A 26,412-nucleotide genomic window follows, 5' to 3' on the forward strand; every position below is an offset into this window, starting at 1 on the left:
TTTGTAATTATTTATGATTATGGGCTGGAATAACGAAAGCACAGAAGGCCTAACAGCCCTGACAGTAGTTCCTGTTGAATTTTGGTGCTCTGATCATAAACTGTTGTCTCCAGACCTTAGAGCCCTGGCTTTTCACCACAGGTGCTCCTACCTGCCTGCTGACGAGCATGCCCTGAGCCCCCACTTCACGGGGCTGACAGAGCAAGTTCTCAATTCACAAACTAGTTGGAGGGTGTTCGCCTTTCTAAACAGATAACGGGGCATCCTAGATTGATCTACCATAAAAATCTACACCTTGCAGATGTGAAATGAACGCTAAACCTTATTATATAGTACCAGTCAATGCGAAAGATCCCCTGACTCATAGGAACGTTGTCCAAGGCATCAGCCGCTTGCAGCTTGGACACAAGCCTGGGGAGCAGGCACTGCGCCCTGGGTGCCCATACCTTATCACAGAAAGGTCAGATTCTTAGAGTGAAAATAAGTGTCACAAAAATGCCATAGCACAGGATAGTCACTTGAGAAGGGGCAGATATGGGTCCTGGATCCTGTTCACTAAAATGGTTAGCCAGGACCAAGAAGCCTGGCTTTTCTTCCTAGTGAACACATTTGCATATAGAAGCAGTTTTCCATGGCGAATTCATGAGTTTCGTTTATAGAGATGGATTAACTGAAATGGATGAGAAGAGAAAATGTCATATGATTTTTTTTTTTTTTCAATCATGCAGCAAACATGTGACAGACCAGGACAGCATGCCCGTGGTGTAATGATACTCCAGTCTCTCCTTCTGATCACATGCCTATCTTGCAGCTCACTTAAAGAAAACCAAATAAGCCTAGATCAAACCTCTGGAAAAAAAACATAGCACAATGTGTCCACACGTTCAATGAAACTATTCCCTTATGCTCCTTAGACTCTAAAAAATGCACATTTTTATCTACTAGCTGAAGTATTTAACTAGTCCCAAACGTAGGGTGATGACTAATCAATCCCTGGCCGATCAATCTATTGAATTCAGGAACAACCAACAGCCCACCAGTAGCTTTGCAAAAGCCAGTGTATGAGAAGAATTTCAAAACAAGATGCAAGTTTGAACAGGTCCAATGTTTCTTTCTGTTACAGACAAATTACAAAGAAAGTTGTCTGAATCTTAGTACAGAAGGTAAGATTATTAAAATGCAAAGTGTTTTTTTTTGCTGGTTGTATGATTAGGACCATGAAGGAAAACTAGGATGTGAAAGTAAAAGAAGGAAACCTAATGATTCTTTTAATTAAAGGAATGATTAAACTTGAAGACTTGTTAGACCTCACATTTTCATTAGCAAACATTTCTATTTATTTATTTATTTATTTATTTATTTATTTTTCTTCATTTGTTGAAACTCTTCCAGATACTGTGTGCAATTTACCAAGTGTGATTTATGGACCCAGCCCAACCTCTGCCGAAATCCACAGGAGGCTTTACATTGATTACAAAAGTCAGTCATTAGAGAAGCAAAAAAATTTTTGATGAATTCTCACTGCAGCCATAGCTTTGTGAATCCCAATGTCTTTATGTTAAATACTACTGATGTCACAAAATTTTAGGAATGCAATTAGTTTTTTTTTTTTCCCTCTAATATTACTTAGATGTAAATAAATTTAGGACCTATGAGTGGAGATTATAAATTTCCTTCCCTGTTATTATTCTATGTCATTGTAAACACTGGACATAGTCAAATTATTGAGATGTCTCTCAATCTTGAGAGCCAGCTAATATAATGATATCTGCTAATTTATCAGAACAGTATTAGCAGTTAATGAGGTTGCATTTAGTTGGTGCCAAGTAATTAAACAGAATGTAATGAAGTGCTAAATATATCTAAAACTAAGCTTTGGTATTTTAATATAGAAGTTGTGTGTGTGAGAGAAAGCAGGAAAAAGAGCAAGAAAGAAAGAGTCAATATCATTTAATCTTCTATGCTTCTGTCATTCACTGAAATATACTTCACTGCATAGCTGAAAACTAGAGAAATGAAATATATATTCTAATTTGTAGTTATGCTGAACCTTTCACCAAACTCACAGAATTAGCTCACCTAAAGTTTTAGTCAATTAAAACTGTTAAAACATGGTTAAAACTGAATGTACATGTTCATGCATACATCCATACTAAATAATTACAGTTTAAAAATTAAGTTTTTCTCAGAGGTACCTTTGCATACAAAATTCAGATGTCAAGGTCCAAAAGACGAGGTGAAACTTCCCCCAAATCTTTGGTCACTAAAGTTTCACAGAAAATCTGCAGAACAGTGAAGCTATTTGTCTTGCAGAATTTCCTGACAGATACAGCCCAAAGGCACCCTCTGTTTTGGCACACATAGCTCAAAATGGAGCAAGAGAAAGTCTGGTCCAGTTCTGGATCCATGCCTGGCTTTTGCTGGGCAGAAACTGGAAATTTAAAACGCTCAGCGTTTTCCCTACCTCAGGCTGCTGCACATTCTCTACCTGTTCCTGATTCAGTATCTAACAGATATCACTTTCTCTTCCCAGTTAGATAACACTATGTAATGTAGGTGAGAAATATAGTGATCAAGTGAATATGTAGCTAATTGCAGACAGGAAGATATTTCGATTCCAGTAGTTCTTTATTGGTTTGAATTAGGTTTAATCCTGCTCAGAACTCTGCTTTTAAAATCTTGCTTCCAGTATTTGGGAGTAAACCCACTATCACTCACCTCTTGTTAAAATAAACACATCAGTAAAGATTCATCTTTAATAAAATTTCATAGGTTATATATGCAGAAATGCACATATACTAGAATATATATGCTGTATTTTAAAATCATTAAAAACACACCATTTTATTGATAAAAACACTTAAACTCTCTCCTTTTCTCTCTCTGTGCTTCTCTCGGGAGCTTTAAACTCAAACGACTCTGATAAAATATGAATGCTTCCATTGATTTATTGTTAATAGCAAATAAATAAATTTAGGGGAGAAAATGTACTTTGAGGCATTATTGTCACTGAGGGACCAACAATGTCTTCAGTTTTCATATATCTGTACAGAAATCTGTTGAGAATCTCTTTTGCATATTCATGGACATGATCATTCTAGTAAACACTATCTGTAAGTAAAACTTTTCATTCCTTTACCATACTACCTAGTTTACAGACAAAAAAAAAGTCATTATTAGCATTTTTGGTAAAAGTTAATATTAAAAACATAATTTCTAGAATGAAGCAAGGAGGATGCTTATACAAATGATTAAAAAGAAAAATTAGCAATAGTCTCAAGATCATTGCTTTAGAGCTTCTCTATGAAATTAACTTGCCATGTCTTTTCGTCACTTGATACACAGATGCCTGTTGTGCCTTTTTTTAGTGTTATTTTGCTGCCTTTCCTCTTAAGTGCTGTTATTTCTTTGAAATGTAAAATCATTTGTAAAATTATGATAAAGACATACTTAAAGCATCCTTCAGAAGATTTAAAAGCACAAAAGTTTAAAAGCAAATATCCGTGCCTTTTATATGAATGGTGAAAATACCAGAAATAAGCAAACCCCAAGTCTGGATCTGCTCGTGTGGATTGCAACACTGGCTTCCTGCAGCCTAACCTGCACTACAGCAGACAGCAGTGCAGAGTCTGAAAGAAAGAGCTCCTTTTCATTTCTGAATCAATCCAAAGTTGCCAGTAAGATTTCCATTGGACCTCTTGGGTCTCCAAGGGCACTGCACAGTCCTGTGGTGCATGGATGTACCAACACAGGCAGAGAATTTTGTGGCACGATGAAGGAAAAGTACTTTGGAACACCTAAGGAAATTATCTGGGCCAGATTTTCATAGTCAAATGTCCAAAGCAATCCACACGCTGCAGTTGTGCAACAAGAGAATACAGACTATTGTCGACTACATTGCTGAGTGAGATTTGCGCTAGCAGTCTTCAGCAATTACCCCATTCTAGCAGCCACTACTCAAAAGTAAGAATCAGAAAGAGCCAGAGAAACCTCATTGGGGTAGTCGGTTTTAGTGACAGCTGTGAGTTTTCCTGGACATTTTTTTCCTACCAATTTATTGATCATTGTGTATAACATAATTCATTTGTATTAGATGGACCTTTGGAGAGCAAATGTTCATCAAGACCTTTTGGTTTTGGCAGAGACTGGGTGAAGATGACCAACTCCTGCTGCTTACTCAGCACTTAGCTTATGCCTGAGACTAACAGAGATCTAGAAAAGAAGCTTTCTTTTGCTTACGTCTGCTAAGGAATGTAATGAAAGAAAGGTATTGTCACAGCACATCTAACACACTGTTATAGCAAGGGTCCTATGAAATTGACTGGATATGGGCACTTCATTACTTTTTTTGAAATAGGACCTCTAATATCTTGGTAGAACACCAGAGTGGAGCAAAAGCCTAAGTCAGGTTGGTTTCAAGTTGTCTTTGGTCTTCACTAGCTTTGGGACTTAATATATATATATATGTACTTTTAGTATATATGTGAATTTGAAAGGATCAAAATATCTTTGAACATTTGGCCTTTAATGATGATATGCCCCCATTTACCTATCTGTATGTTGATAATGATTATCTTTTACCTTTGAGGTCTGCAGATCAAAGGGACCTTTTGAAATGATCTCGAGAAAAGAGATCCCTATTAACTGTAAAAGTTAAAGCTTACTGAGCCCAAATCAACTTCACATTAAACATGATATTTTTATGGTTTATGCAATGCTGGCTCAATGTTTCCCATAACTTCTGATTTCTCTAAGAATTTCCTGGAAGAAGAAAATTCTTCAGAAATCGCTGTTTCTGACTAAAATGCCATTGAAGAGTGTTTTTTTTTTTTTTAATGGGTCTTTGTGCTTATTAAAAAGCAGTGCAATCAATTGCTGTAGCTCTACAAGGTTTTCCTTTAGTTATTCTAATGTTTATAAAAAAGGAACCAGGAATAGCTTGAACTGCTTTATTTGATACGGGTATTACTGGCAATGTATTTGCCTTAATGAGAAAAGCCAACACCACCGTGGACTTTTATTTTTCTTTTTCTTCTGTTGTTTTGTTTATTGCTGTAGCATTTTAAAATACTTTTATTTCAGATTCTGTGCTCAATTTAGGGCTTAAAGTAAATATTATGCTTTGCACTGCTGCTCAAATGAAGCTCATAGTGTAGAACCTACTGGTAGCAGAGTTTGACTTATATTTCACATTTCACAAATGTTATGAAGTCTTACTTAACAAAAAATCAGAGTTTCACAGCCTAAAGCTTGTTATTTAAAACCAACCTTTTTTGGGTAAATCAAACTCAGTACAACTTAGTAATAAAAGTTTACCTCCAGTACCTCCATAATTCCCTACAGTTGCTGAATAAAAACATGCTACTGCAATGCCACCCAGCTTTGTCAAACAGTAAGAAAATACCTCAGAAAGCATTCTTCCTAGTTTCACAGAGATTTATGAGCGAAAAAGAAAAAAAAGAAGCCCACTCTGTAATAACTTTTTGCAGCTGAAGGCTTATTTACAAAAATGTGATATTTGTCTTAGATTATAATTCACTGTAAGTAGAATTATTTCACAGATTTTTCATGCAGATTGGGTGCTACACATTTTGCCCTAATCCATTTAAACAAGACTATCATTCCCCCAATCTAGACACAAGCTGTGATTCACCTCATGTAATTTCAGCCCTGGAGAAAAATCTGGTTTACAGGGGAAGCCAGCGGCTCAGCTCCCTCCAGAGCTGAGGGAGGGAAGCACAAACCTCTCGGGAGCAATTCCTCTCCTTCATGCAAGTCTAATGTAGGTGTAGAGCCCTGCTTTCCGTCTGAGTTGAGAAGGAGCCTAAATGCTGAGCTGAGCTCCGGATCTGGGGGTCACCTGCACCCAAACCCGCACATCCGAACCTTGCACAGGCATCCTTGCTAGCAGCACAGTTGTGCCTTCCTCTGCTGGTCACCCGACAGGGCCTTGTGTAACTGGGGCTGTAGGAAGTCCCTGACAAAGAGCAATAGCATTTCATTTCATTAAATGATCAAGAAGAACTACAGGCAAGGATTTATGTTTTCCAGAATCCCTTGCACCGGTAAGCTGTAGCCGAGCACTTACAATATAAAATCCTTGGACAGAAATTGAGACCTGCCTGAAGTGTACTTACTGCAGCGGGGTAGTGGATGACCTTGGATGAGGTGGCTGGGTACCAGTTCAGATAAATATTAAGTGGAACAATAAACTTAATGGTTCTTTTGAAAAATGCAGCGTGGCTCAGACTCTAATCTGGTTTGTTTAACAGTGAAAAACATTTTCCCTCATAAGCTTCATTTTTTTTTTTTCCCTTGCATGGACTTAGTTCAATTGGAGACTTCTAACTCTGTGCTACAGAAATAAAATGACTTAATGTGTACCTTTAAACCGGGTCATTAATCTTCCATCATTCACCTCCTGTATTATGCCTTAGCTTACATTTAATGGAATATTTAACTGCCTTAAGAGGAACAATAAATTGAAGTCAATGCTTCCCTTCAAGTTTTTATCCATAATTTCACAGAAATAAAAGAAAAACTGTTGACTGGGAACCATTGTGATGTTTTCTTAATAGCATTTTTTTGTGAGTATACAGTGAAATTCCATTTCAAAACGTGCTAACAAAATTAAAAAAAAAGAAAAAGAAAAAGGATGGTTTATAATTCCTCAGCTTCAAAAGCTGCAGAGTGTAATGCACGGAAGGGTTTTTCCTTGGTTATCCTGGGAGACCACACGCTTTTTAGTGCTTGATGCAGGGTTCTAAAAAGAAAAGCTTTTCTCCCTTGATTTTGAATAATATATTGTTCAAAAAATAAAGCATATCTTTGAGGACAGGTATCCTCAAAACACTTTCTAAAAATAATGAATTCAGAAATTCCCTTTCCACTGCTCACACCCAAATTTCTTTCCCCACAGAGGATTCAGATAATAGTAAACCTTTCCCAACCAAAACCTCACCCCAAGTATTGAAACGTGGAGCATACCCTGAAGATAGCAACACACCAGGTAGAAAATAATCCGTAACAATTTTCTGCAGAGACATCAGATCTGTGGGCTGGTGCTTCATGCCCACCGCCAGCCTTCCTCTCGCAGGGAGATCCGTGGGGTTTCTGCAGTCAGGAGGGGTGAGTCCCTCTGCTCCCACAGAACAAGCACGTGGATGGCATCACCAACGAATTGTTTGGTGGAGACATAGGATGAGATCATAACACCAGGAAGCTAATTCCCCTCTGTTCCCAGTCACTCACAGGGAATCTATTTCACGCTGGAAGAGCCCCAGAGTCCTACGCGGGCTGCAGCTGTCCTGGCACACTAACTACAGAACAAGACCCAGCAAAAGAGTGTTTCCATCCTATTATACCTGCCAAAATCATGCTCACGACTGTTACGGTTTTAGTATGCCCTGCCTGACCTGCCATTGTGCCACAATTTTTAGAAAAATGAAAACTGGAAAATCCCAAGAAAATATTTCACAATCCCACATGGAAATACTCTGGCAGCTTTGAGATTCATTTTGCCATGTGCCAGGATGGTGGAGAAATGGCTCTGCCAGTGGAGTTCTGGGGACACTACAGAGACATGCTGGCTGCCAGCTGACTCTGCTGAACAGCCTTTTCCAGATCAACATCCTTTCCTTTCTCTTTCTTCTTCTCTAATTATTTATTTATTTTTAAGGAAGAATGCCTACAACATTAACAAATAGCTGTCACTGTACATATGCCATACCTCTGTGCCCACCAGAAAGATGGGATGTGCTCTGATGCATACCGACAATGATAAAAACTACAGTGGGGCCAAAGGGCCTGTCTGCTGCATTGAAAACTACTTAGAAGAAATGTAAATGAAATGTGATTTTAAAAGCTTTTTTCATTATTGACCAAACTTTTTTGTATTATGACATGAAGAGAAAGCAGTCTCTTGCCCCAACCCAGGCGAAGGTGCTGCATGAGACTGGCCCTTCCCCAGTTAATGCAGGCAGCAGTTTCCTGCTCTGTAGGTTTTGACCTTGTCCAGATGGTCTTCACAAGTTTCAGATCCTATTACTCATTCCTCCAGGAAGTACAATTTCTGGTGCCATGTAAGTGCCAAGAAGTAGGATCAAACTGATAGGTACATGGAGCACAGTGTGCAGGCTTCCACAGCCAGGTCAGTTGCACTGCTCTGCAAGCTTTACATATAAATCACGGTTATTGCTATTTACCCTCTAAGCAGGGAATCTGGCAAAGTTAGGAGTGAGTCCAATGCATCTGAACCAGATGGCCTTTGAAGAAGTTGTCCAGGAAATCATATATTTGTATCAAGTGTGCTCTGAGAGGATAGAAAGGAGCCAGGAATCTTAAGTGCCTCTCCATTCTCTGCTCGCTTATCCATCCCGTGGGATAGATCCCTTTCAGTCTTATTTGAGAACGAATTAACTTTCAAAATTGCTTTAGAATCAACTGAATGTGAATGGCAAGTTTTCTGTTGGCTTCAGGAAGCAGCACTGCAAGTGGGGATTTTTTGTTTTTATTTATTTTTCTGGGAGATTGCAAAATAGAAACCTCCCCCAGATTTCTTCCCTTTCTGCAGACAGCACACATGATTAGTCCTAAGTGTAAAAATCCAGCAAAGAGTAATAGAGAAATGAGCACAGCCTCGGTGTGTGCCAAGGATGGGGTTGCTCAGGGCTGAGGTGACACGTGCTCCTGCTCACCATGAGGCTGGTGGCTTTAGCACGCCTCCGGGATGAGCAGCCACGGTGCTGTGCTCAGCATCTGCCAGCTGCCGTGCCAGGCTCCGCAGTCAGCCTTGGCGATGCCAGGGCAATTTGTGCCGACGCAGGCAAAGATCACAGAAACCCTCGTCACTTCTCTTGGCAACCTCTGTAATCACAGATGTGCAGAAAAGGCTGGGACAGGATGGGGTGTCAGGAGTCAGAAGTAAGGCCAAGTCAGATCATTAGGAACTGTTTTCCTCTGTCCCTAGTTTTTGTACACGGAAACAGCTCATCTTTTAAGGATAACCTTTCTGTTATCAGGGAGTCTCTGGCCTCTTTTAACGACTTATCAGGGAAAGCATTCCAGAGAGGTATGGTTATTACACTCTTAGATGTGGAAAACCATGAACATATACTACAAGGGCGTTACCAGATTTCACTCCTGTGTGAACAATTAGAGTTACACACATTCTGAGCAGATATTGTTAGAGATTAAAATGTGCTTAGCTTGCATGCTGACTGGAGACACACTGCTTGAAAATCTGCCTTTGCTCACATCTCCTGAAAAGGAGAGAGTAAGGTGCTAAGACACAAGCCTATATATATATATATATGTGCAAATTTCGTGCTTTGCAGATGTGGGTCAACGTATTGGCTTCATCAAAAGGAAGCAGCCGAGCTCTCCTGAAAGGGAGCACACCTGCAGACGTGCTGCCACACTGACTCTGTGCACTGGATGTGGTGGAATGGGGGAAGCACCCCACAAGAGCTGTGCAGTGCATACATGGGGCCTGACACATATCATGCTCAGCTGTCATCCTACCAGGACTCTCTCTTGCTTCAGGGAATCAGGATTTGTCCCTTAATAGTGTTTGCTCCAGTCTTTGCAACTGCTATAATGTAGACCTTAAGCAAAGTTATGAATAAGACCAATTAGGAAAGTAACATTATTTTATTAAATCACATTAAGTATTAAGGGATCATAATTTACACATAGTCAGCATACATAATCTTATCCCTAGGGCAAAAAGTGTAACCCTAACTCGATATTAAAACCGGAGAGAAAATGAATCTGCATAACATCAAATTATTTAATGTCTAGATCACAATAACACATTGCAGGTAGTGAAAGTTATCTGGGCATCAGGCAGTAGTGAGGCAGCTTTAAAATGGCTTGTATTAATCCTGGAAAATCAGTAATTCTATCTGAATTGGTATTTTCTCTTCACAGCTTTTGTTTGGATAAGTAAAAATTTAAAAAAGGAAAACCATTTTTTTTACAGTATTGTAGGGAGTTGAATAAAATTATTCTACTTTTCACTAACTGTAGAAGAGGTGTTTTGGTTAGACGCTTATCTAATGTCCTCTTCTTCTAGATTTTGTATATTGTGAATGTTTCAGGATCAGTTGGGAATGGAAATCCAGATGGCATAATGGAGGTAAGAAATTTCTGTTCGAGTCCTAAGGATAGCAATGACAAATTGCTGTAGAAAGGTCAAATACTTTGTGATAGTTCAACTCACTGGAGGCGGACTAGTTAATGAAAACCTTATCCAGTTGTTGCACGTTACACTCTTCCCTGGAAAATTTTACTTTTAACTTCTCTCACCCCTGTGACTGTTATAGAGCAGGGATTTGACTTTCCTCCAGTGTTTAATGAGATAGAGAAGGAAGCAGATGAAGACGGTATGTGACGTAGGATGGATAAGCATGGAAAATATCAATAGTAGCTCAGTATACACAACAGTGAAGGGTCAAAAGGATGAATACGTGCTGGCGTTAAGTATCAGCGCTTCCAGCATGTAGATAGCACTCTTCAGAAGCAGAAGGCATAGTCTGCCCAGCCTCACGCCTGCATTTCCATTCTGAACACTGAGAGCAATCACATAAGCTCTGATAGCATTTTGGTAGGTATGGCCTGTTGTGATGAGTTGTAATCAGCGTTTACTTCACAGATAAAAAGAGCTCTAAAGTCAATGACAACAGAAACACAATTTTTCCTGTTGATTTCTTTCCTTTTGTGCTCCTAAAGTGGCTTCTTTTCATTTCAGCCCAAAGAGACCACAGCTACAGTTCACTTCCATAATGACACAGCTAGGAAAGAGCAACTCATTTCAACCAAATCCTGCTTCTCCTGGAGGCCTCAGACACTTAACCCTGACAGTCTCTCTTTGAAGGACAAATTATCGTTATGCTAGTACTACTGCCCAGGAAAAAAATGTGTATAGTAGGGTTTACATGCCAAATGGCTGATTCTAATCTACTATTGTCATCGCTTAGTAATCATAAAGGTAATAGGTGTGTTTTATCTAAGCACGCTGCATAAGTGTTTTGTGTTTTGGAAATCCCAGCCATGTTTCCTGCTCACCTGGTGCATGCTATGGGACAAGCAGATGTTCAAATATCAGAGTAACTATTAAATTTCCATCAATCAAACCAAAATAGGATGCATGTTTCTAGTTTGAGCCCCCTGCTATTTGATCTGCGTGTAAAATGTAGTTATTTTTTAAAAATAATGCAGTTTTAAAACACAACATTGAGCCATTCTAAATGAGTACCAATACTTCGCAGAAGCCTGGACTCTGACCTTTCCAGGATACACTACCACTAATGATACACCTTAGAAACTAGCAAAGCTCCTTTATCCATTATGATTAATGCAGTTTTATTTGGACCATATGTTGTTCTTCCAACATTAGACAGATCTGATAGCACCAGCTTAGGAACTGGCTTAACTTCTGAAGATATAAATAGCCTTACTGAAACCAGGGAGAGCTCAGTACACACTAAAATAAAGCCTGTGCTTAGGCAGTTTGCTCCATTAGGGTTATAGGTGTGAGAGAGAGACTGAAAGTTCAGGTCTCATGTGCAAGAGACCCGGCTGAAAGATGTGTAATGGGTGCAAGTGAAAAAAGTGGGGGGAAAAAAAAAAAGGGGTGTTCAGGGCTGTGCCCCACATCCCAACACAGAGCAGACAAGGTGCGATGCTAGAGGTAAACCTGGAAGTAGCATTTAACTGACAAATGTCAGATGTATGTCCCTAAGTTTAGATCCCTAGACTGCCCCCTCCTGACACCACTGAGCCCCAAATCTAATTGGTGCAGGATTTACGTGCTGCTGAGGCTCCCTTCTTCATCTGGCTTGCAAAGCTCAAATTAGCAGGCACTTTCAAAATGAACCTAGCAGAGTAATTTCTGCATAAAACACAACCTGGAGAGCAGAGAACCAGACAAAGATACTGCTCTCATATCAAAGCAGCAGTGTTTTGAGGACCTGTTACTGCCCCACAGGTGCTGTGGTCCCAGCCCGCGTGTGGCTGAGCAGAAGGGATGGCACGCGGATGCAGCCAGGGAAAATAGTCACTTTGGGAAATTGTGCTCCATTCCCACCCCTTCATCGCAGCATCCCCTGACAGCTGAAGAGCTGCGATTTGATCAGTTTCTGCACTGATATTAACAGACCTACAGTCCAAGATATAAAGCGCAGCTGAGAGAGGAAAAAGTCCAGAGGCTTTTGCTTGAAGGGCTGTAATAGTTTTATTTCTCCTACACAGATTATAGAACAATTTCACTGTCTCAGGTTTATACGGTGAATAGAAAATTCAGTTTCAAGTGATTGGGTTTAGATTTCCAAGTAGCTGTTAAAATAGAGCCCAAATATAATGGAACATTGCTGTCATCTGAGGGCTCTTTGGTGTTCTTCATGAAAGGAGCTCAGTTCAAAAAGGAATGAGTACCTACAACCTAAAATATCTCGGCACATTTGACAACCTCATTGAAAACCTCAGCGGAGAGGCCTATTCTCAATTTTACAGGTGACAATCGAGGCAGAAAGTGTGGGGTTGCGTGAATGTTTCTTCTACTGATGTTCACAACTTTGTTTGAACAAGTCTTTGCCCAACAGTTTTGCTCATACCCCGTATCAGCAAAGCATTTGGACACATTCTGTACCTTAACAGTGTGAGTTTTCCCAGTGAATTCTTTGACAGTTCCCTGCCCTACAAATCTTTAAAGATTCAGGGCTTGGATTCACACAGAATGTGGCACAAGTAAGAAAGAAAAGTATGTGATGGTTTCTGTATTTGTTTCTGTATTTGTGGCATTTTCTACTGCTTTATAAAAGTGCTCGTTATCACAGCCTCATCTACCTTGTCATCTGTACTGAGACAAGGAAAGAAAACATTTGCATATATAATGAAGAAGGTAAATAAAGCACTGCCCTGTAGGTTCTTCATGGAAAAACCTAGGATATTGCTGATACTGTTGCCCCTCTTTGGTTGTTTTATGCGAAGATTCAGCCATACATGTCAGAAATGGTGCGTGGATATGAAGAACTAATCAAGAGCAAGCTGCTGGAGAGCACAATACACACAATACTTAAATGGTACCAAGTTCCAGGGTCTCACAGCATAAATGGAGATGTCTCATTAAAGAGACCCATCACTGTATACAGAATCCTTTTTTACTAATCATCTCCTCTTCTCCTTTTTTCTCACTCTCAGTGCTTTGGTTTGTGATCTGCTTCCAAAAAAAAAAAAAAAATAGAATTCTCTAGCTTGGAAAGCAAGAAATCAAATTTCAAAGTTAATACCTGATTCTCATCTTCGTGTATATTTTATTTTGTTGTTTTCATTTTTAGCTGCTGTGTAAATTTTCCCCTCTCCCTTGAGAAATTTTGCTTGGAAACAGACCTGAAACTTCACAGCTTTTATTCCCTTTTTCCTGACTGTCCTAATCCTTACAATACATAACTTTGAGTTCTTTGTGGTTGTTGAGCTGCTTCTCTATTCATCTTTGAACCATCTTGGTGGCTGAGAAATAGATAGCAATACTAACATTGAACAACAGTAAAATAGAGGTAGTAAAAGGGCTATTGCCCCCAAATTCACAAAAACAAATCTCCACATGATTAACAAACAGCTTTTTGGCTGGTTGAATTCAGCTCTGCCTGCAGGCAGAACTGTGCTAAGGATGCTTGGGTACCTCTGCCACCACTTCCAGTTCCCAGCTGGCACCCAGTGTGAACGTTCCCAGGGGAAAGGGATTTCAGACCACAGGAGCTGAAAACCCAGACTGCCTACTCCTCAATTTTCAGTGTTTGAGGAAAACCAACCTTGAGTGGACCATAGACTTTTCAGTGTTCAGACTGCCAGCTTTCCCATAGCAATGTATTTCCAGTGGCAATACAGGTCCAGTACTATTATGTTCTACAAGGACCAACCTGTGTTATAATTTGTTTAAAGAATCCATACTGTTATTAGCTGAACATATCCACTTTTGGCTGACCCCTACCTATTCATAGCAGAGAGAACCAAGGGACAAATTATATCCTTCTGCTTCTGATGTAGATAAATATGATCATATAAAAATTACTCCTTCATTTACGGAAATTGCCTTTCAGTCTTAAAAGAGATGTGTGTGTCCATTGTACCTCTTTCTTGATCAGATATTATTTGAATCATCATCTCTATGATTCACAGTATGCACCCTTATAATTTTTCCAGCTACATCTCTTAGTAATATCTCCAGAGAGAACTAATTATGCATGCAAAGACGACTCACAGAAAAACTGTTGCTAACAAATCATCCAAAATCCCAATTCTTAGCAAGTTTTTCTTTTCTCTTCCTGCACTGATATGATCTTTTTGTTTCAACCCCCTTTTAACTGTTTTACCTCCAGTCCCTGCTCCTCCAGTATCTTTCGAAAGGAATGATGCTAATAACAGACAGAGTTCAAATCAGTTATTTTTTCTTTTTGTCAAAACTTACTGAAAGAAAAATAAGATAAAGATATCAAAACCTGTCCAATAAAGAAATCTTTGCCTTCCCAGCCTCCTCAAGGAATCATCTCGAGGAAGTGTGATTTGTCTCTGATGACAGAGACAAAATTAGAGAATGTACTAAACAGTCACCTGTGAGAAGGTGGGATTGGATTTTTCATTACATTTTTTAAAGTATAAAAGCCCTCATCACTGTTCAAAAGAGAACCATCACAGAACCTTAACATGATTTTACATCTGGTCAAGAGATTGCTCAGAAATGATATGTTAGTAGAAAACATAGACTATAATGTGCCACACAGGAAGAAATTCATATTGCTTGGACCATCAAGGAATGGTTTTAATATTTTTAATTTCAGGAGGGCTGTATTTGGTAACTCAAGCAATGGAAGCTGATTACATAGCATTTTAATTATACAAAAACGCTGTGTTTTGAAGGCAGCAGACTCCAAATGAACTGGGAAAAATCTTGCAGAGGAATCAGAATATCCTTGTCATTCCTAAGAGTCCATAGAATTTCTTGTGAAGAATTTTTTTTTTTTTTTTAGAAAAAATAGTTTTACTCTGATGTTGCACAGCAGCAGACAAACTCTGAGAACTTGCGAACACTTCCTTTGTCTTTTCTTGCCAGATTTGACTCAGAAAGGGCGGCGAGTACAATACAGACAAAACCCCCCAGTTTAGCAACACTACACCTTACCCATGCCACTTGTTGGGCACTGTACTGCTCTATGGCTCGTGTCCTTGCACTGGGTGTTCAGAGGCCGGTGCTGTACTGAAAGCACGCACAACACGGACTCCTGATGGCTCTTGAACAGGAGGACGTTTATTGCCATTTTTCACTACTACATATACTTTCCCTGTAGCCCCACACGCTGTCCACGTGCCCGGATCTGTCTTACAATCGGTTAGAGACCCTCAGACACGCGCCTTGAGCCAGCCGGCAATTGGCCACTGTCCAAAACTCATCTTTAACACTGTAGCCAATTTACTTTATCTCGTCCTTGCTCAAGGTTTTGGTTCTACCCGTTTTCCTCGTTATCTCTACCTCAGGGACGTGTGAAACAGCGCGAAGCCACCTGCGAATTCCTTTCCCACAAAACAGCACAAAGCTCCCTGCGAATTCTTCTCCCACACTCTACCAAACTGCCCATTTTACAGACCCTTTCTGTTCATATTTTTAGTGATTTTTTTGGTCTTTATAGGACCCCAGGTCAGAAGGATTGTTATAACTAGAGGTGCACAGCTAATTCTTCAACTTATGGAGTTCATTAATGTAATTCATTTTTATTTAATAAAAATTGGCTATTTCAATTTGCTTAAATCAACAGGAGTATCCCATGCCCTCAGCACTCACAGTAGTATCTGAGAACGTAAGAACTCATTGGTTTAAAACTAAAGGCTTAGACTGGAGTTCTTTGCTGGATCAGTGTGCAGAGGGACTACCTTCCTTGTAAAGCTATCCCAAAAGTTTTATCAATAGTCAGAATTTCCTGTTTGGCCTCACATTTCTCTGACATTTTGTGACAAGGGTTTTTTCATATGGCCCTATGATTCCTTATACAGATGGATCCTGACTGCTGATATTTTCAAGTCATATTTAACACTATTGTACAACAATCATTCAAAAATGTGTTCACATTCTTCCTTTTCTAATCAATAGCTAAAGCAATTGGCAGTAAAAGTCAAATAGGAAATTATGAGAGCTTAAAGGAGAAAATTGCCCCAGTATGCCCTTCTCAAAAGTCTATAAGAAACTGATTTCATTACAAGTTATTTCCCTAGGTTTGGGCTTTTCTCAATTGCTGATGATTGATGTGGCAAATTTTATTTTCACATTTAATAGATTTTAATCTGTAAAACATTTCTGTATCAAAATGAATCTGGAGATGCTTTTTATGAGGTTTACCTCCCAATAAACTCCTGCAGAATTCTCCCAAGCTGGCAATGAGCCTGTCATTTCAAGCTTAGCAGCATATTCTCAGCAATAGTTAGAAAAGCTGTACCCTTGTGACAGCTTTACAGTGCAGTAATATCACTTTGTCCATAACCTTGAAGAAGCTGCTGTCCGGGTTACTACTGTCACATTGGAAAACATTTTTCTTCTTTCCGGTATTAAGTCTATAGGTCTGCAAGTGACAATAATTAAACACAAAGCTAGGGTTTGGGGCCCAGTGCACCACCTAGAATAAGCCGATATAACTCATTTGACATAAACAGCCCTGCGTTGCCTCTCATACAAAAAATCTTGCCCTCAATAGATAAGAATTTGTAAAGCAACGAAATAAATCAATTGCAGAGGCAATCCATAGATTTACAATATCACTAGAAAAGAAAGAAACATCTTTTAGACAGAAAAATCTTGACTGCGGTGGAACCACCATTTGGCAACACCTGCTAATGTGGAAAGAAATATTTAGTCTGAGATTTTTTTTTATTATTTTAGTTCTGAGGATTTCCACAGTAGAAGTTAATGTCTTACCCTAAAAGTAGATTTTCTCTCTTTACAATAAGTAAATAAATAAAAAAGAAAAAACCCTACCAGCAAAGAACTTTACTAGGAAACTGAATTGCCCTCTCAAAAATGCAGCCATCAACAAAAATGGAAATCTTGACTACAGCCATTTCTCCTGGCTGCACATCTCTTAACAAAAAATAATGGAACTGAAGGAACAGCAAGAAGATTAGATATCAAAGAAGGATTTATCTAAGTGAGTGTGAGCTTTTCCATATCTATCTGCATACAGAGCCACCTAGAAAGGGACAAGTTTTGTGTTTTGGGAAGCTACCTATAACCTTGGCCCATTACCTACAGAGGCATAGTCTACATGCCTATCTATGACCCTTCTCAGAAAGTCAACAAAGCTCTGGCACCAAAAATGGGAGAGCCTCTGCAAGCACTGGATCTGAACATTTCTATGTGAAAAGAAATCTTATGCAAATAACTGTGAGATCTCAATACATGCAAATACTTGCTTGTATAAGGCCCTAGTGAGATTACAAGAAGAGATACAGTATTGTGAGACAATTCCACATACAGCTCCAGCATCCAAACCTTTAGAAACCCAGGCAAAGTCCCATGTTTCAAGTACTAGCTGTTATTCTATTACACAGCCAATAAATGTAACTAACATATCTGTCATTGTAAAAAGGTATTTTGAAAACCCCAAATTTATAACTCATATTATTTGACCTTCCTTTAGCAACACACACACCAAGTGGAGTACTGCCCATATTCACCTGTGAAAGCTGTATTGCTCATCTCCTGGAGATAAAGGAAAAAACCTGTCTTCATAAAATTGGCAACATAACTGAACAAGGGGGAAATGGCATTTTAAATCAGATGTGCTACAGTTTTCATGGTTAATGCAAGTCTTTAAACTTGATTTAGGTAACACATGCCTGTGTTACTGCAGCAGGCTTTGCTCTGAGAAAGAAAGGTCATTGTTTGATTGAGGGTTTGTAGCTTTAAATAAGAACAATTAAAATGTATTTGATGTTTGAAAACAAACACACTTGTTTTCTTTATTGACTTTTAAAACCTGCCAAGCTGCTACTATTGAACCTGTCAATGGGCTCATGCGATGATTATAGACAGGAACACAGTGACTTTATTTTGTAAATATACAGGAAATGCTCTTGTTCTGGTAACTCAATTTTAAGATCAATATCATTCAATTATTTAGCATTTTAATCTTACTGATAGTGCAGAGAGTACTACTGTGTGTAATGGAGGAGGGAAGCTCTAGGATTATTTATTGGATACTGCGTGCTCATGACAGACTGGAGCTCACACTTGTAGGGTAGCTTTGAATAAATTTTATAGAGATGATCCTGACTCATCCTGGAAAGCTGTGTTTCTGAGCTGGTGGCAGAACCAGCTCTCAGCCATTCCCACGAGGCATCATTGAGATGTCAGCACTGGGGCAGTGGGGGGCTGCAACCCTGAGCGCTCAGCAGCAGCGGCAGGGCTTGTGATGGCAGAGAGACAGCAGGGGTCATTCTCTCAACCCTGTGGCTGTCCCTGGGGTGCTGGTCCCAAGAGCTGTTTGATAGCATGGCCCCAGATCAGCAAACATGCTGGGAAACCGAAGAGAAAAATGGGGCAAGTGACTAGCAGAGAAACAATCCACAAACATTTGGTCTCAGGGAATGGGCTTTGGAAGTTTTTCTGGGAAACTGGAGGATCTGAACCTTCTCCCCACACTTACACTGAGGCGGAAGGTATAATGGAAAGGTCTCTGTGAAAGGCTTTTCGTGGTTATTTTCTGTCCAGGGATTTTCTATGGGATAGCATTATCACTTGTCACTAAATATTTAAGAGCATTACACAAGAAAATACATACTGTCATTACAACTCAACACGGCAACAGCTATCAATATTTTACAAAGAGAACTGAAATAAGCCAGAGCTTGAGGATCGCTTGACTTTTTTTTTTTAAGCTTGCTATTTGTCATCAATTAATTAGAACTCACAATTTTGAACCAAGATTTGTTTAAGAACACCCAGGAAGCCAGCGGCACTAGTCATTTCATAGTTTTGTGCCTCCTTTTCTGAATGTTGTACAGCTGGGAAAAGTATTGTATCACATGGGAGATGCAAGCTGAACATTTACCAAAACTTGTGGCAGGATTATTTTCTGTACATTAACTATATCTTGTATTTGGAGTGGCACAGACCACTTTGAAGGTCTGAAGTGAAGTTTGTGCTCTGCTTCAGTGCTGTAAAAGTAGCACTTAATTTTCACAATAAATGAACACACTACTAAAAATGTACAGTGAGCACTCTTACACACTCCTTTAAGAGCTGCTAGAAAAGAATTTGCTATACTGTAATTTGAGAACAAGATATATGGGAATATGTTGGCATGACCCAAAGAGTGTACATCTGCCCTGTTCACCTGTTTGGCATCAGACTCCTCATGCAACTCAAACCTGCTTTGGCTCACTGTGCACTTTTCTCCTTTGGAACTGGGTGGCACTTCTTTCCTGTGATTCTGTGTTTCTGTTTATTACCTCATATCTAAAATCCTTGCGCTTATAGACATAATTCAATTTAACATCTGTTCAGATAAAAGTAAAAAAAAATAAAAATCTACTGATTTAAGAGAAGTTAGGAGCTTTATCCTTTGTGAAGCTTCTGTTTCTGGGTACTTTCCTTTTTCCCAACATTTAAGCTGCATTTGTACAATATGGAATTATTTTTCCCTGAGATTAACGTAAATGGAGTTTGAATATATTGTAAATTTACAATGAAGGCCTTGCAGCACTTTCTATAAGTGATCAGATTCTGGATTAATCTAATTCACTCAGGGAACCCATTCCACAGTGAAATCTTCATTACTGAAAATACCTTAAAGATTATTACTGTTTCTCTATTGATTTTACGGATGATGGAATCCTTGAAATTTTGTGGCTAGGGTCTGAAATGGACTCTTTCCTCTCTCTTGGTTAACTGCAGCTACAAATTGTATAATTCATGTCTCTGCAGTGAATAAATATGATTGTGTTGAACTATAAATTGCAGTTAGGAATCAATACGTTATATCCAAGAGTGTTTATGGAGAATGCTTCTATCCTTCTAAAATGATGTAATACAGCTGCATTTTCTTTCCTTTCCTTTTTTTTTTTCCCCCTTCTTTCTTTTTTTCCTCTCTCCTATTCTCAGATTTACTGTCGTTTGATTGCAATTCATTATGTGCAAAGGTTCTGCTGGAATTTGCTATGGAAAATTATCAGGACGTTCCTTTCTCTATTGCTATTGTACTGAACTGCTCTCAGTGAAATCCCAGGGCATACAAATTGAATAAGTTTATAGATGTTAGTAATCTCTGTCTAGAGACTACCAATCTCCCTCCTGTTAAACCACAATATCCACACAATTAATTGATCAGTTAAGGAGGAAAAATCAGTCTTGCAGTTCACTCAATCTAACTTTTCTGATAAGTACTGCACACAGAGTTGAAATAGAAGGAAATAATTTTCTGCTTAAAAATCTTCCCATGACATTGCATTATGCTATCAGCTATTAGAAGGATCTCAGTAACTTTCTTTAAAAAAAGAACACGTTAAAAGCACAGTTGAAATCAGTGTTAGACAAATATAGATTGCACAGAGCTATGAAATGAAAACAAATTAAAGAGTGCTTTGTCATGCTACTTGATTTTAGCAAACATGAACATCTTATCTATTTGTAATATTCCTTCTGAATACTGTTTCATATTAATATTAAACTGGTAATATAGAAATATTGTATAGCTGAGCAGTAACAGAGAAGAAAAAGTATGGCAAAGTAGATGTAGTTTTGAACCCTGCCCCACTGAAATTGTGAATTCTGCTGTATGTTTCAGTAAGACCAGGACCACCAGTTCTAATTTTAAGTTAATCCAGAAAAATGTATTCTTCATGACTTCAGTAGAGCTGAATCACTTGCCCTTTTAAAGGGAAAATAATCCAGTTTTGACAGAGACTTTTTTTTTTTTCAGAAAAGATTTTGACAAATAATGATAGTAAGTTGGGAAAGAGACAACGAATGTAGTGCTCTGTGGCTAATTGTATGCCTGGAGTACAAAATCTTTTTGTAAGAATAAAATGCTATGATAGCTGCCAAGTATAAAATCTATCTGCACAGAGCAACCCCCAGAAATTTCTATTTTAAGCAATCTAGAACTTCTGAAATAACTGTCAGGTTAAGTGAATTATTTGCCCTAAGACACGGAAAAAAAAAAAAAAACACAAAACTTTGTCTTTACTCAAAAGAACTATTTTGCCCTCTTTAAAGTTTTATTTGTATTATGTGATTACATGGATACCTAGTTTACTCTTTGCTGTGCTGAATTATTAATTTCATATCTAAACATTTCTTTTTGGCTAATGTATTTTTTTTCATAACAGAATTCTCACTGGAAATAATTTTCAGTTGCATCTTGAGTTCAAACAACTCAAGTGAAATAACAGCAAGGTTAAATACTAATTCTATTTTTTTAATATAAATTCTATATTTGTAATGCTAATACACTAATGGATGTGGTTGCTTCTTGACACAGCAGCCTGTGCTTCCGGTCAGTAATTAATTTTCATATCTTCATTGACTTGCAGGACAAAACATGACTCAAACATCGCTAGGTTACAACTAGCATTGTGGCTAATGTTTGAAAGATTGCAGAGGAATTTGATTACTTGAAATTGCTACCAAGAACTAATGCACTGCAGTGTGTGCAGCGTTAAGGAGTTAAAGGCTTAGTGAAGGAATTCACTGCCTAGCACTGAGGTGCTGCAGGAGTTGGCACCTGAGCCAACTCCAAAACTAAGCAAGCCTCCTCAACTTTTTAGGCATCTGTGGGAAGATAACTGCTTCCAAAGGGCACTTCAAAGCCCCTGTTTGCCGAGCTGAGAACTGCCTACAACTGGTCAATAGGAAATATGAAACTAAACCCAGGTCTCCAGACAGATTAATTACTTGGATAGATTTATATCCCAAGTGTGTCCAGAGGTAGAAGTCAAAGATAGAGGGATAGGTTTCTGCCGGACACATTCTAAAAAGAAATAATCCTGTCTCAACAAAATCCTGCAGCAGGCAGGCATTTTGTTCCTCTGTACCTGTTCAAATAGCATCAACACACTGTTCACGTAGCCAGAGACAAAAGCAATGAAGTACGAAACTTATTTATTCAGAATGTTTCTTCCGTGTAAGCCCAGTCCTGCTTTCCCCCTGAAAAGAAGAGATGTGTGTAGAAGTTGCCTTGTACATTGGAAAGAGAGTGGAGCACTCTTCTGGACAGCTCTTCCTTCACTGGCTCAATGAAAATCCCCCAGCAGTTTTTTTTTTTTTTAATCCAAACTTCAGTTTTTTACCTCTTTCTGCTAAGCTTGCAAGACTTCTAAACAATACCATTTTCAATAATTCACTAAATAATACCTAATGTCTTAAAACTTTTATAGCACTTCAGGTTGCAAGCTGGAAGAGTTTTTACAGCCTCTGAGTCTGCTACAAATCAGAGAATTCATTATACAGCAAAATACCCTCTCAAATTGAGACTGGTTTTGAAAACAAGCCTATTTTTTCTGCTATGATAGTTGCAAAATAAGTGGAGCTCTTAAGGCAAATAGACTCCTTCACCTATGAAATAAGTGTTAAATCATTTGCCAGGCAGACACTGTAGTGCAGAAAGGATTCCCACTGGCCTCCTTCCCCAAAGCGACCTAGGCAAAGATTCATTTTTAATCAGCTATGGAGAGGCTGGAAAGGCTCAGGTTACTGCAGATCAGCTGGTTCTGACAAGGCTACAGCTTGTTCCTGGGTGACCCTAGCTATTCCTCTAGTAAACTATTCAGTAGAGAAAGGATATATTTTTTTTTCCTCCAACATTTAGTTCAGGATAGGGGGGAGATACACTTATGCCCTGAAATATGAGAAGCAGAGTTTAATCACAAAAAAGCTAAAGAAATATAAATGGAAATGAAAAATAACCCTGGACTTAATGCTGTTTGTCACTCCCTCTTATCTCGTGCAATATCAGGAAGAGTGTGATTGCATTTCTGTGCTCCAACCAAGCTGCTTCTAGGAAACAATGGCAGACAGAGTAAAGCAACGGAGATGCCAGTTACTTTGGACAGAGGCAGAATGACAAGTCTTCTGGCAAGGCAAACTGATAACATTTCATTATTTTACTGTGCTTTATAATAGAAACTGAAATAAGCTTTGGTTGTCTATAAAGCAAGCCCAGAAAATTTGTCAGTTTTATGCAGAATACTCCCTGAACCTCTTTGTTGTAGCTCTTTTCCTTGGAGACATGTAATTTCTCCCCCACAAATCCAAGTTTACTCCTGATCAGGAAAGATTCAGACCCATCACGGGAAACTGCCGGGTTGTGTCCACTTCCTGCCCGCTGTTAGGAGCGGAAAACTCTTGGAGGTTATACCTAGCAAGGACCGCTGAAAACTTCTCAGCTGAAGGTGCCACCAAAGTGGGTGGTAAGTGGGTGAATAAGACATTCTCAAACTGACAGCTTGCATCTAGTTAAAGGCTGGATCCATTTAGCATTTAAGAATCGGAAGGCTTATGCTTTGATGGAGCAGTTGTGAGCTGTCAGCTTTGGATCTAAGAACATGCTTTTGTTGCCAGAAAGATTTCCCTAACTCTCACAGCATCCCTGTCCACTGCACCTCTCCCATTTTGTTAATGTCACTGTTCTGTCGTTTCCCTCCATAGTAAAACAGCCATCTATTACTTATGCAATGAAGGGTCAATATTTCCCCCTTGATTTTGCAGCTGCTCTATAGCAAGTCATTTTGTGTCTGCTAATACATCTCCTTTACAACGTACCTAACAAAAACTGATTGCTTTTGGCAAATCACGTTGTTAGCACAATTTCACTGCATTACTTCTTTGCTGAGTGTCTCTACATTACAGGAGATCTGCTGCCATTAAGAGACAAGGATAAGAAAACAGTCATTTGGTTTAGAATGGGGTAGGAGATGAAAACACTTCATGTTGCTCTTACAGACTTAATCTAGTTCCCTGGGAACCTTTCCTTTCACTTCTTTCTTACTCTTTTACTAAGTCCTCAACAATCAGAAGTCTAAATAACAGAACTGTTAAGCAACACACAATGAACTAAATAATTTACTTACTGGAGGGCTTCCTAAGCAGAGCTTTTTTCTTTCTGAAGTTTAAGGGCTGTCAATGTACTTCAAAATCTGTTGCTTTTCAAGCTCTCCCTTGCCAGGAATACATCTGGTTCATCTAAGTGTCTGTAAACGTTGAGCTTTAATTGCTTGCTGGAAAGTCTGCATCTACAACCCAGGCTCCTTATTTAAAGGACTTCCTGAATATCTTTACTAAGAAAAAAAATCTCACTTGTTCTCACGGCCTCACCTTTTTTTACATACTGCATCAAAAGAACAACAACAAAAAAATTAGTTATCTTTGTTGTCTTCTGTTTTTTATTCTTCTACAGTCAAACTCTTCCAAAAATTAGGTGTGTGGGTTTAACTTTAAATATACAAATGTATGAAGAAATTTGTGTCATTGTGATGCACCTATTTGGTGCATCTGGTGCAATCCCAGAATGGGGAGAATGAGTTGAAATATAAAACTGTTACATAGTGTAAGAAGTTCAGAATATTTTTTAATAGAAACATTTACAAACAAAATGCTTGTGCCAGGGAGACTGGAAAACCTCCATTGCAGAACTCTGAAGGAACTACTCCAGAACAGAGACCACACTACCCAAATACAAAAAAAAAGGAAGAAAGTTGTTTGGGCAATTAAAGGCTTCTAAGTCAAATTTCAGCTGTAAACAAAGATTTAGAACAAAATTTGAAGGAAAGAAATATTCTAAGACAGATCTTAGTATTTTCACTAACAAATGACACATATAAGGCATATGCCAATGAGAGGAGTGACACAAACCCATGGCCCGTGACCTCAACAGTACGCAGAAGTGCATGGCCCACGTACCAGGTAGGAGACAGGTAATGAAGGGTAAGGGAAGGCACTCAAGAACAAACCGCTATTCAGCCATGAGGTGGCAGCTCATCAACTGAAAGTCACAAAAGGAGGAAGATCTGCAGGGCTTAGATACTCTTAGGAAGGACTGTGAGCGGCTGTGATTCAGCTGGTGAGATGTCAGTTGAAACCATGGAAATTTTTGCTCTACTTCCACCTTAAAGCAGATGGGTTGTAATACATCCTCCCCAATGAAAACAGAGTAACAGAAAGCACATGTGATTGTCTTTCCATATCTTTACTAGGTTTTTGTTTAGGCAACTGTCTGTTGCTTCTCTGAGCAGAAAATAAAGATCTTCAGTAACACCTTATCCCACTGTCTTCTGTATTTAGAAAAGTGCTGCTTGCAGTGCTGCTCTGCAGCCACGTTCAGGTCTGCCTGCTGCAGCCCTCCCTTGTCAAGGATGCACACATTTCAGTACTCAGAAAGTTACGGAAGAATTGCTTGAATTTGTCCTCATCTTGACTAGATCTCTTTGGAGATTTAATTCATGCATTTTAGCACAAGACGGATTATAGTAATATGAATTTGGCTGATCTCTCAAAGGTAAGTATTGGCAAACTACAAACAAAATATTGCTGTCAAACACTTGACACATACAAAGTACCAAGAGCCTGATTTTGTCAGTTTTACATTGGCTGTCTGTCAGAGAATGAGAAGAGTTGAAAGTCAGCCTGGAACAACCAATGTCACAGAACAGATCTGTGAATTAGGAGGCACAAGTATCATGCAAGTCATATCTCCTTTTCCTGCTTACCCATTATTTCTTCTACAATAATATCCTGTGACTAACTCATTCGTACGGTTATGTAGAAATTTTGCTCCTATCGACAAAATTTGGCCAATTATGATTTTGTCATTTGGAGGCATTGAGATTGACTCTTGACTCAGTTACACTGATAATTCCCTTGTAGTACTACAAAAGTACACGGTTACTTTGTGGGCATGAAAGTTATCTTTCCTGAAATACTCTCATTTTAATTTACAACTGCTAAACTTCCAGTGAAGTGCAATTATTTCTTATGACTTTTTCCTACTTCTTTTCCAAAGAAGTCACTTTAATTGACTTCTTATGTAAGAGACATTCACTGGGGGTTTACAGAATGCAGAACTTATTTACTAAACTAGTTGCTTCCCAACCTTTGGAAGGGAGGGCTAATACAATGGTGCTGTATGATTCTATAAATTCAGATTAGCATAAAATACATTATTTAATGCAGACTGTGCCCCACCCCCCAAAAAAAGATTGGTGGAATATATATGAAGTATTTCAAGTAATTGCTTGATTGTCATGCTAATATGAAAGAAGAAGAGTTACTTTTTTATCTCTTTCTTCCTCTTTTTGTGTGCATGTGTGTGAATTTCAAGACCTTTCTGAAAGCATTTCCAGTTTCTAGTCATCTTTAATTTACCGGTATTCAGA

At 38.8% G+C, this 26,412-nt stretch overlaps 2 protein-coding genes across 4 annotated transcripts in view; one reads left to right on the plus strand and one right to left on the minus strand.

Annotated features, from left to right (window-relative positions):
• The window catches only part of CBLN4 (cerebellin 4 precursor), a 116,460-nt gene that overhangs the window by 56,748 nt on the left and 33,300 nt on the right, over nucleotides 1-26,412 (plus strand). For 2 of the 4 annotated variants that reach the window (XM_080558279.1, XM_080558277.1), the window contains exon 4: nucleotides 10,076-10,138. In XM_080558279.1, the coding sequence (XP_080414405.1) occupies nucleotides 10,076-10,138 (63 nt within the window). Of the gene's footprint in view, nucleotides 1-10,075; nucleotides 10,139-10,750; nucleotides 14,713-26,412 lie in introns of those variants that run through there. The other 2 variants (XM_080558276.1, XM_080558281.1) reach the window with 2 other exon arrangements.
• LOC308178967 (uncharacterized protein) overlaps nucleotides 1-26,412 on the minus strand; it is a 308,966-nt gene that overhangs the window by 51,360 nt on the left and 231,194 nt on the right.

Source organism: Anser brachyrhynchus (assembly GCF_964034855.1).
Source record: "Anser brachyrhynchus genome assembly, chromosome: 16".
In the NCBI taxonomy this organism is placed as follows: Eukaryota; Metazoa; Chordata; class Aves; order Anseriformes; family Anatidae; genus Anser; species Anser brachyrhynchus.